This window comes from Podarcis tiliguerta (genome assembly GCF_965153285.1).
Source record: "Podarcis tiliguerta genome assembly, chromosome: 12".
Lineage (NCBI taxonomy): Eukaryota > Metazoa > Chordata > Lepidosauria > Squamata > Lacertidae > Podarcis > Podarcis tiliguerta.
In genome coordinates this window covers 24,107,901-24,120,008 of record NC_139545.1, presented here as the reverse complement: position 1 = coordinate 24,120,008, position 12,108 = coordinate 24,107,901, and the positions used below count along the sequence as shown (strand labels likewise).

The 12,108-nt window shown below is 45.4% G+C and overlaps 1 protein-coding gene across 8 annotated transcripts in view; it reads right to left on the bottom strand.

Moving 5' to 3' along the window:
- Positions 1-1,198: 1,198 nt before the first annotated feature.
- Positions 1,199-12,108, bottom strand: part of HOXA3 (homeobox A3) — a 52,144-nt gene continuing 41,234 nt past the window's right edge. For 7 of the 8 annotated variants that reach the window (XM_083405074.1, XM_083405079.1, XM_083405073.1 and 4 more), the window contains 2 exons: positions 5,847-6,465; positions 1,199-2,910 (listed from right to left, as the gene is read on the bottom strand). In XM_083405074.1, coding sequence (XP_083261200.1) covers positions 2,147-2,910; positions 5,847-6,348 — 1,266 coding nt within the window. In that variant the 5' untranslated portion in view covers positions 6,349-6,465 and the 3' untranslated portion in view covers positions 1,199-2,146. Of the gene's footprint in view, positions 2,911-5,846; positions 6,466-9,847; positions 10,339-12,108 lie in introns of those variants that run through there. The other variant, XM_083405076.1, reaches the window with a different exon arrangement.

The window sequence follows — 12,108 nt, the reverse complement described above, 5'->3', positions numbered from 1 at the left end:
AAAGGTATTTCGGAAAGAAAGGATTTCATTTATTTTATTTCCCCTCCCCCAATAGAAGATTTACATTCGATTGCCTCACCTCGCCCACCCAATCTAGAAAAGACGTGGGTGGGGGCGCAAGATGGGAAAGGACGCTCGATTAACAAGTCGTGCAAAGATTATTAAAGCCCTTCAATTTCTAAGACCGCAGATGACCAGATCAGTTTGTGGAGAAGACCATAAGGAACAAACTCTCTCTTTCAACCCCGGGGATGGGCCAGATCGCTTGGCAAACAGGCCTGATTTATTATTGCTGAATCTGTCCCTTCATTATTAGGGTGATGAATTGTATTTTGCCTGTAAACAAATGCGCTTTTGAATTCGTGCCATATCAAACATGAGTCTAACTACATGAGTCTTCTTTTTTTAGCCTTAAGTTTATTTAATTTCGCCTCTCTTTCTTCCCTCCAAATCCCCACCCCTTCCTTTTCCTTTAAAAAAAAAATATTTCCCCCATCACTCAGCATAAACAGTCGCTGAATTGTCCGTTTTGGTTCCCGAGAGGAGCTTATAAGTGTGGGAGTAGCGAGCAGCCGATCGGCTCAAAGGTCCCCAGTGCGGAGGCGAGGAGAGCCTTTTCTCCCATTAGGAACGGCTGGCTTCCTCCAGCAGAGAGTGGACCCAATATGGCGAGAGGGAGAACAGCCTGCAAGCGGGACCCGGCTCATCCTGCGGCCTCAGGAGAAGATTCCTTTCTGCAGAGGCGACGCAGCCACCTGAGCTTGATTTACAGCATATCGCTCCAGACATGAGGGACACAGTTTCTCTTCCCCACCTCCACCCCTTCCTCCGCTTCCCTTCGACCACAATGAATGCAACAAAAAACGAGCAAGCTGCCACAGCTACCTATGGGCTGCGTTTATGAAAAACGTCTGGAGAACTGCCGTCCTCGAGCTATGGTCGGAAAGGGCGGATCTTTTTCCATCTTGGATATTTTCAATGCTCCCGTTCTCCCCACTGTTGTTGTTTTTTGAGGAGCGGGAAGACAAAAATGTGTAAGCCTTCTAAGCTTTGAAAGCTCAGAGAAACAGAGAAGACCTGAAGGTTTGATATTGGAGATTTATGTATTTAAAAGCTCCCAGGGCGTCAATCCTTGTTCTCTTTCTCTCTCGCTTTTTTCCCCCTTTCTAAAATCAAATGATCATATCTTAAGTCTGTATTATTCAGAATAAAAACTTTATTTTTTTTTCCAGAATGTGAGCAGCAAGGAATGTATAACTTTCAAAACAAAATCTATCTTTGTGTTGTTCTCGTTCAGGTTTACACATTTCCCTTTAGTTCGATGTTAACAGGCACCCGCTTCTGTTCCTGTGGTGGCCTGCTGTTTATTTTCCAGATTTTATTGCATTTTTTTTCCTTCTTCTTTTTAAATAAAGGAGTTTAAGTTCCCCCCTTCCAAATGATATTTCCTATGTATGTCGTTTAACATACAGCCAGGTAAATATCTCCTGAATATTCAGGGTACAGAAGTTTATTTTTTTTAATATATTTATATATATAAATATGAACAGATGGGGATAAATAAAAAAATTTAAACACTTAGATTATTCAAAGTTTGCAAAAAAATATAAATAAATCTGAAAGTTCACCAGCATACACACGTTGAAAGACGTACACGTATTAATAAGTTCGCTCAGGGAGCCCCTGTTCAAGCGCCTTTTTATTTCTTTCTCGCTATTTAAAAGAAGTGCAATTAAAATAAAAATGCTTCCCCGGTTGGGATCGATTCTGTACGAACAAATTCACATTTAAGAACCATCTGTATAGAAAATTTGTTCATATACCCTGTTTTGATAAAAGTGTTGAAGTTAAGAGTAGAAAGCCTATGTATACTCTCAAAGGGAGAACACAAGGCAAAGAGTTCAAGGAGATAAATATCCACTATTGAAACTAGGGAGCAATTCAAGCAACAGATATTGCTACGTCACATAAACTAGAAAATGCTTTTTTTTTTTTTTTACCAAAAGAAAAGAAAACAGAAGCAAAACAGAAAGGGCAGGGGGAGGAATTTAAAGTATTTTTCTTTTCTTTTCCTTCTTTTTCCCTTTTTCTTTTTTTTAAAAAAGGCTGGGGGACTTTTATGATCCACTAAGTAACTGATGGTATATTACAGATGGGTCAGTTTGGGCGCTTCCTGAATTCTTCCCTGAGAAGGATGGTGAGAAGTAAGGTCTGTATATGTTGGGTGTGGGTCACACGGTCCATGGTGATGATTGTTGCCCATTGACCCACTGTAGTCCATGTTGGCAGAGGAAGGATGAGGGAGGTGAGTCAGACCAAAGATGGAAGGCCCAGAATTTGCCATGGTGTCCACATAATTGCCCCCAACATAGACGGGGCTTCCCTGTATATGTGGATTGCCATAGCCATTCCCTTGAAGAGGATGAGGGTCATATTCAGGAGTCACTGCTGCAGTTCCGGTATATCTCTTTTGTGGAGGCGGGCAGTTATTGAGAGGAGCCGGATATGACGTAGGGATGCCATAGGCGTTCTGATGAGGCTTGCTGAAGGATGGCGGTGACTGGGGTTCATATGGAACACTGTTTACTAGGGAATGCATAGAGTTCAGGTATCCTCCAGCAGCCGGAGGGACAGGACTTCTGCTGGGGGACTGTCCTCCTGAAGAGGTCATCATGCCTTTGCCCTTCTGATCCTTTTTGTATTTCATCCTGCGGTTTTGGAACCATATTTTGATCTGTCTTTCTGTGAGGTTGAGCAAGTTAGCCATCTCTACCCTTCTTGGCCTGCAAAGGTATCTATTGAAGTGAAACTCCTTTTCCAGTTCTACCAGCTGGGCACTTGTGTAAGCCGTTCGGGCTCTTTTAGAGGAAGCTTGCCCTGGGGGGCTTTTATCACCAGCACAACTCTCACCTATGCAAATCACACAAAGAACAAAGTGAGTATGGGGGCACCTGGACACACAACAACCAGCAATCATCAATCAGCCTTGCCTGAGCTAGTACATTGCAGGGCCTAGTGCAGGGGTCAGCAACCTTTTTCAGCCGTGGGCCTGTCCACTGTCTCTCAGACCATGTGGTGGGCCAGACTATGTTTCGGGAAAAAAATATGAACGAATTCCTATGCCCCACAAATAACCCAGAGATGCATTTTAAATAAAAGGACACCTTCTACTCATGTAAAAACACCCTGATTCCCCAACCGTCCGCAGGCCGGATTGAGAAGGTTGCCTACCCCTGGCCTAGTGGTAGCATTCTCTCTTCCACACATGAGGTTGTCTGCTGTGACCAAAGATATGCTCAAGTGACAGTCATTTACTGCACCAATATATGCAAATTGCCTGTATCTCTGTAGGATCAGAGATGCGGTCTTTGAAAACCACTAGAAATGCGTCTGACCAGAAACCATGCTTTCATGGGAAAGATAAACACCATGGCAAATAAAGGTATGGATTTTGGGGTTACATGTTGTCAGCTCCCAAACCGCTAAAACAAAAGTTGTTTGCTATATGAATTGGATTACTCCCAAGTAATTGAATGAAAGTCCAATTGAAGTGGTAGGTTGAATTATTTCTTTCATATGGAACTTTAGAGAAGAGAAAACTTGACTCTTTTAGAATCAACCGCAAAAGTCCCATTGACTTTGGTGGGGTCAGGATAATGCGGCTGACATTCAGAGAGGTCCAGAGAACTTCAAAAGGTATATTCCATTAAGTATAACAAGATAGGTATCTATGTCAATACGCCGAGAATCAGAATACAAAAAGCCAAAGACAAACATCCATACTCCATCCACTTCCTTCCCCAAATATAAAACCAGCCTGGCTGCCAGCTCCACACACCAGTGAAGAATTACTTGGCTTAAAGCCAGCTTGGACACACTCAAGTGAATGGAATGGATAGGAACACAGGGCCAGCTCTGTGACTGGGAAGGACAAAGGGGCCTGCTGTAGGCAGTGATTTTAGGGTACCATTAAAGGGCAGCAAAATGGTTAATTGTTCAATTCATTGTGCTGGTTTTTTACCACCATGGTGGGGTGGGAGTGGGGACACTTGGACATTTTCCAAAACGTATTCAGCCTTCGCTGAGTGCACAATCCAAATAAGTGAAATATTTCTGAAGTCACATCAAACTCCATGAGATTTTGGCTTTAATCCTATACCTTCTTACCCAGGAAACGTCCCCATTAAACTCAGTGGGATTCCTCCTAGGTAGATAGATGTAGGAATACACTGTTAAGCAGAGTTCCTAAGCCCCACAGAATTCCAGGAATTTGCTTCCAAGTTTAGTATCAAGCCTACATTACATTCAGTTCTGTGGGACTGTCCTTCCAACCGTTGCACCTAGTGAGGTATGTCTGCAGTCCTCTGCATATTTACTAATAAGCAAGGCCTATTAAACTGAGCAGGGTTTACTTCCAGGTTGACATGTTTAGAATTAGGCTGCCACCCTTAGTACTTTGACTGCCCGGGGTTTATGGATCAGAGCCAGGGTCCTAGATGATATAATATGCATGTAGATAAATATACAGTTTAAACCACAGTACATATCAAATAATCAGGCTTGTCAGTGTTGATACACCACTGTAACAGTATTAGAAATGCATCAAAGAAAACATTTGCAAAAATTTTAGAATCTATTTTCACAGCACAAGATAAATTGAGGAAGTAAGTGGTAAACAGGAGGCAAATGCCTGGGGAGACTGACGCTAATACTTTTCTCATCGATTTGGGTTTACTTATGTAATAGCACTGTTGATAAACACTATAATCCACCCATAATGTATTTATGGACCTGCCTGCAAAGTGCTAAAGAAACCTAAGCTTTGTTTACCGTGCTTGTAAGGTTGCCAGTCTGTGCGCTAAAATCAAAAGAGGTTATGAATATCAAACAAAGCATTGATCTTGACTGCAGATAATGATGAGCTATTTTATTCTCATTACACTTCAGCAGGGATAGGTCACTGTCTTGTGACTGTAGCACTGTGCCAAAAAAGAAAAGAGAGAGAGAGAGAGAGAGAGAGAGAGAGAGAGAGAGAGAGAGAGAGAGGCACACAGGTCTTGCCACTGGTTGAAGATAGGCCTGGACCTTTGTATCTGGACATGATTTAATAGAAGCAGAAAGGAGGAGGGGGCGGGTTGTCTATGGAATGCTGAGGACTCAGAGGTGCCTGTTACAGTCATCTCAAAGTCTGCAAAGAGAAGAGCTTGGAAGCTAAGCAACTTCACATTCTTTTGCAAGAGTTTAACAGAGGTCATGCAAAGCAACCAAACTTCAGGCGTCCTCCTCTTTCTGGAGATCAGCCTCTTTGGATGTGTGTGTGTGTGCACGCACACACGCACACACACACACACACCATTACCTAAATATGTGCAAATGTAGCTGTATGTATGTATGCATTTGCATATCTATCTTTTGCTGTGTGTATGTGTAATAGATATATAGCTATAGCTATATAGCTATAGCTATAGCTATAGCTATAGCTATAGCTATAGCTATAGATATAGATATAGATATAGATATAGATATAGATATAGATATATAGATATAGATATAGATATAGATATAGATATAGATATAGATATAGATATAGATATATAGATATAGATATAGATATAGATATCTCTGTGTGTAGCTATAGATAAGGCTATTTTTCTGATCTCAAGCCATTGTGTGTGTTTCCAATTTCCAAGTGAAATAGCTGGGGAGTGGGGAATCTAAACCATTCCTAATGAAACACCTAGAAGTCAAGGATCTGAATAACTTCTGCTTAACGGCTTGGTGGATGGGGCTGCCTGTAAGTACATCCGTTCGGTTAATCTCTACTAGCCCTCCTCCTTTTGCCATACCTGAACTGGAGCCGCTGTTTTTCTGCTTGGTGTTTTGTCGAGACTCTTTCATCCAGGGGAATATTTGCTTGGACATGGTGGGCGAGTTCAAGATGGAGCTCTTGGTGGCGCTAGGAGGGGCGGAATTAGTGGTGGCATTCTGAGGTGGTGACACAGAGGGGGGTGCAGGTGGTGGTGCTTGCTGGGGGGCTGGAGGCTGCTGCTGAGGCTGCTCTGAAAGGACTGGGGGCTGGAGAGACTGGCTGGTGATGGTCCTCATACAACTCTCATTGATTTCATTGGCCTTGTGGTGGGACACGGTGGTGCTGCCGCCGCCGCCGCCGCCTCCTCCGGGGGACTGTAAAGAGCAGGCCGGTCGATGGTACTCCGTTTCCACCAGCGAGGAAGAAGGAGGCGGAGGAGGATATTGCTGCTGACTAGCATTGTAAGCGAAACCATTTGCTCCTTGGTAAGGATAGCCGCCATAGATCGCAGAGCTGTCGTAGTAGGTCGCTTTTTGCATTTCGTTGTTTCCCAATATTTATTTCACAAACTGACAGGGTCTTGACACCCTTAAAGAATAACATTGGCACCCCTCTGTCACGTGACGTTTTTCCTCCAATGGCCCGTCCTGGTAGACCTAGGGTGTGGGGAAAGCACAGGAGAGTGAAGAAATAGTACAAATCCATCTTACTTTCAATAGCTAAGTGACATGAAAGCCATAACAGAAAAAGTGGTCAGCAATATTTAGCAGCATGACTTGGCCTGGAGGGCGAAGAGAATTTCGATAGTGGCTGGGATTTACTAGGCAGCCGGTACTGTGTGCTTTACTGCTCCGGGAGAGTGTAGTTTTCTAGGATTTTCATATCTATTTGTGTGTGAGTGTGTGTGTGTGTGTGTGTGTGTGTGTGTATACACACAGAAACACACACACACACACACACAGAGAGAGAGAGAGAGAGAGAGAGAGAGAGATGAAAATCTACACACACACACCACCCTTACTCTAAGAACCAATTTATCAATTCTCAGGAAAGGGACTTCGTAGGTTATTTAAAGGGAGAGTCTCTAGATAAGAACGACCAGAGTAAACTTGTGGTCACCGTGGGAAAGTGATATTTTCTCCCCGCCCCACCCCCAAAATAATGAGCAAATCCGTAGCTCTTTCCTCTTTAGACTATTTTTTTTGCTCCCCCCTCCTTTTTTTTATTATTAAGCTAACATCATTTTGAATTGCATTTTTTTAAAAAGCAAAAAAGAAAAGGGAAAGCTAGAAGACCCATAAATAACTGTATCGCATTCCCCGTGAAGGGCTACTCAACGTTCTGGCACTCGAGGGATTCGAACACATGAACTGTTTGCTAGGAAACGTTTGACAAATGCAACCCATAATGGCCCTCGTGTGATGAAACAGCACAGCGACGAGGGAAACCCTTCTACTTCGCAGTTTAATAACCAGCCAACTTCCTGCGCATAAATTAGCTTTAACTGCTGCGCCTTTAGACAGAGACACAAATCTGGCCTCCAGGATCAAACAGCCTCAACATGTAACCAAACATAATAATCCGAGGCGGCCTTTCAGCTAGATCTGCTTTTGTGGGAAGTTTCCTTCGCACCCTCGGGCCTATACTGTATATTATTTCTGTCCATTGCGTTCTGCGGGAACAGCTAATAACTATTTCGGGGGTATATTAGGCACATATGAACTTTAAAAATATTATCATTCAGTATCTTCACTTCCCCCTCCCCCAAACCCCTTCATGTAATATACCCAAATTCTACCTGCTCAAACATGATGGATTGGGGGAAAGACACACACCAGGAACCTGAAAAACCAGCGTTCATCTCCATGACCACGGATTGAACTTTCCTACCAACTTAACGATAATAGGCTCTGTCTTTGGAACTGCTATGTAATTTGATGTATGAGGGTCATTTGGCTGGGAAAAGGAGAATGGACACACAAAACCGCAGAAGACTCCTACAACCCAGGCGAATCTTTTTCTGTTCACTCCACAATGTTTACCTGCATGAGTACAACCGAGGTTGGAGTTGGGCTTTCATTCCCAGGAATTTTATCTGCCATCTAAGAACTTTTTTTTTTTTAACAGGCCGGCCAAACCCCGATATCAAAACCCATCTATCCGCACCTTCATAGTTTCCCTCTCCCCAACTTCTTACAAAACACCCTCGGTTCCCTCTTCTCGGCCAAAGACGGTCTTGTGCCAAGGCTTATATTCTTGAAGAAAACATTACACAGCACCCTAGGCACCCACTCAAATTCATTACATGTGTTAGCATTTCAGTCCACACTCGTTTCCTTAGAAAACAAGGCACATTGTAGAGACAAACTAATTTAATAAACCCCTTACAGATGGCAGCTGCCTTTTGATTCTTATTATTATTTAAACAGTAATCAAGTCCTTTCTTAACCCAGCGGTTAAAAATGTAGGCAATTAACTTTCTTTGGCTGCAGTTTAGAAACTGTAGCCCCGGAACACAATCCAGCCATAAACTGATTTCCTCCAGTTTGAGAGTGAATCGACTTAAACCTAAAATACCTAACAAACAAAAACAAAAAACCTTGATTGTAGATCCTACACTTGCTATTTGTCTTCTAATCATTCTGCTAATTTCCGGGCTTCCTTTGCAGAGGCCTGTTATCTTCTGTGAACCACAAATTAGGTGGCGGGGTCTGTTATGATCGTAGTTCCCGTTTGATCAAATTCATAATATTTCCACGCTGTCCCAGGCATTTAAGTTTTGTTCTTGCAAGCTTTGGCAGAGAGGCGAGAACCAGCTCAGGAGAAGGAGTGTGAAGTGAGAGAAATAACGCAATTCTCATCCTTAATGTCAGCAGCCCACTCCGAGCAAAGGTAAACCTAAGTATTCTCAAACAATGAAAGGAGGGGGGCTAATAAACAACTCCGGTTGAAATCAGGAGCAAAACTTCCACGAAAGGACTTGGCTCCGGATCACGTCTTATTCTGTATTATCAATTCAAAGTAAAATGCACCCTTCATATCATTTGCCTATTGCTGATGATGATGCACAGATGTTAGACAAAAGGAAACTGGCGGGGAGGAACAGGTTACAAGCAAAATTAGGCCGCGCAGAAGTTTGTCACGCAACCCAGTGACTTGGCCAGCAGACTTCATAAAAACTTGATTGCTTATCGTGGGATCATACACAGCCCAGTCTTACATAAGCTTACTCCAAAGTAAGTTCCATGGAGTTGCATGGAGTTTACTCTCGCTGCCTTATAGGGCGATCCAATGTCTATTTAACCGGGAAGTAAGTCCCACTCTATTCGGTTGGACACCCTTAACAGGAAGAAATGTGCGCAGGATTGTACTATCTCAGGATCCAAAAGTGTCCCAAGGGGTGAGCAAGAAGACTAGACCGGCCCTTACAAATAAAATATCCCCATCAATTAGGACTTTCCTAGCTCCTTAGAAACACTAGGAAGCTTTGGTGGAAACTTTTGCTTGGGTTAGGGAAGTCTCCCTATTGCTTCGCCCACCCCACACTCAGTTTTTTTAATAAAAAAACCCCAACAAAAAACCCTCCTCCCTTCCACTCCTCGATCCGCAGCTCAGAAAAAGGCGGGTTGCCTGGACATGAGCCGATACAGTCCTGGTTGGAAATCAGGGAGACTGAACTGGCCTAAAAGTTTCAATCCTCCTCAACTGGCTCGTGGAGCGAGCTGCGGCGACCAATCTCGAGCTGTTTCTTTCTCGCGCTCCCCTCTTTCCCCTTCACCCTACTCAATCCAGGCGGGCACCCCCTCTCACCCACCTTCCCTTCGCCCCAAGATTTCCTGCCAGATAAAGGGAAAGTGGAGGGGAGGGGGTGGGCAAGTGGCCTGAACTCGAAGCACCAGGGTCTATCCGTCACTGCCTGGAAGGAAGCTCCAGCCTGTGAACTCTTCTTGAACCGAGATTTAAGTCTCTGGTCATAAATCACCAGGACATAAACTCCGCCATTCACCACTGATAGCAGCGTATTTGTGGCCTGCTTACCTTAACTTCTGACGACTGAGGCGGAAGCCCGCATTTTGCTCTTTGGAGGCTCGGCGACAGTCGCTCCCCGCCAGCCCTGGGAGCACGACTCTTCTCCTCAATCCACTGCCCCCCCCCACTCCACCTCGCGAGTCCCCCTCCCCAAGCAAGTCCCCTCAGCTTCTCCGGGATGGGTCCCAGCTCAACTCATCTCCACCAGGACGAGCCCACGAGTACAGATGGGAGCAGCCCTGCCTTGATCAGGAAGAGGGCACGCGCGCAAGGGGATCTTTCTCCAGCTCGCCTCTGACGGAGAGCCACCCGCCCCTCCTCGCCCCGCGCGAGCCTTTACTTCGCTCCAGCCCCTACCTCCACCTCCCCACGCTCCTCGGGGCCTGGCCGCGATCGAGAGCCTCCCCAGGCTACCGGAGCCCGGCTTCTCCCACCTTGACCAGATTTTCTACAGGAAAAAAAAAAAAAGCAGCAGGGATGTTTCTTCTGAAATCTTTGTGCGCCCAAGGGGGCGTTTGTTTGAAGGGGGGGTAAAGCAGCTGCCTCGGGAAGTCCGGGGCAGGCAGGCGAGCAGAGTGGGGGGTGGGGAGCGGGAAGGGAGGGAGGGCGAAGAAAGAGGGAGGGAGGGAAGCGCCGGGGCGGCACTGAAGGCCAGGGAAATTATGCAAATGAAGACAAAGGATGCTCACAAAGGGGTCACCCTCCCTAGACCGGATTGTTGATATATATGTGCGCGCGCGCGTATTTCCACGTTATATGAAGGTGCTTATGGTAGATATGGACTCTTTTGGACGTGCAGAAGGGGTCGAAACCTGGAGCTCCTGCAAGGCTCGGATGCTCCCCATTGTAATAAACCAGGAGCCCTCTGATCTGTCTACCACCCAGGCCAATCTAGACAGCGTTTCAAAGGAACGATTAAAGTAATGACATTTCGGGATGATGAACGGGCGCGCTCACCCGAGATAGGCAACCGCAGCCAGATGCCCATGTAAGGACGCATCTACACACACACATGCCCTTCCCCTAGGCTTACATTAACGCGCGCAACTGGATGCGGGATACCCACGCGACCGTGGTACGCAAACAAGCCGCAATGATTCAACACCGAGGGGAGATTTATTTTTTGCCATTGAATCCCGCGCAAATGGGATGTCACTCCCATAAAGACTCCGTTTCCAGTTAGAACCGAATTGCTGGCGTGTGTTCAGATCAATGGTACTGAGACAGGCAAACCTACTCCTAAAGGGTGCTTAGGTGAAAGCCGATCGAATTGAAATCGACGGGGTTTGCTGGCGAGCAAACATCGTTAGGATCGAATGGGGAAGCTGCGCATCCTTCCGCGGCAGAAACAAATGGGACTCGGGTTCTAAATAATTCGGAGGGGCTCCCAGACTTTCTGAAGCCTAGGTGTGCGTGGCCAGCATTCAGAGAGGCCAGCATGAAAGTCTTTTCATCCATAAAGACACACCTCTCCGTCTGAATTTATAAAAATACGCACACAGACATATGTAATGTTGTGGTTGCATGCTGATGGGCGTGGATGTTTGGTTCTGTGAACTTCAGTTCTCTTCCGCCGCCCCCCTCTTAGTCTTTGTCCTATTCTCCCTTCTCCTAACCATTTCTTTATTCCCTTCCAACCACCAAACCAAATGTCGCGAGGTTTAGCCAGCAGAATGCTTCTGGGTTCCATAAACAAAACAAAAAACAAAACCAAGCTGGACCTACGGAGAGCATCAAGGCTCTTCTAAGGCAACACAAAGGAGCCGCTCGGCGCTTCAGACCTTCCGCGGTGCACTCGGATAAAGCCTAGGTGTGAATCTGACATGCCTTCGATAAAACCCAAGGTGCGAGAAATACAAAGGGCTCCCTTTAAACCGCAATGTCACCTTAAAGCAGAAACAAAGCAAAAGGAGGGGAAGAAAGAGGATATTTAAACACATGCACACACAAGGACTCTAAGGCCAGGGTGGCCTCTTACGCATACCAATGGTTTTTGTCATTTATGGCTAGGCAAGATTTATGACTCCGTGCGCCCAAGCTGTAAACAGAGCTTCACAACAGAAAACACTTGCTCCTCGTAGCAGATCGCGGCGGCTCCCAACTTGAAAGGGGAAAGCTGAGCGGCGTAGGAGGGGGCCCCCCAAAAATTCACTGGTAGGCAGTTTTTTGCTACAAACAACCCCTTGAAAGTTGCGCTGGAAGAGAAAACGCCTCTTTTGGTCAATAATCAACCTCGTACTTTTCTTCTGAAAACTGCTGATGCTACACTT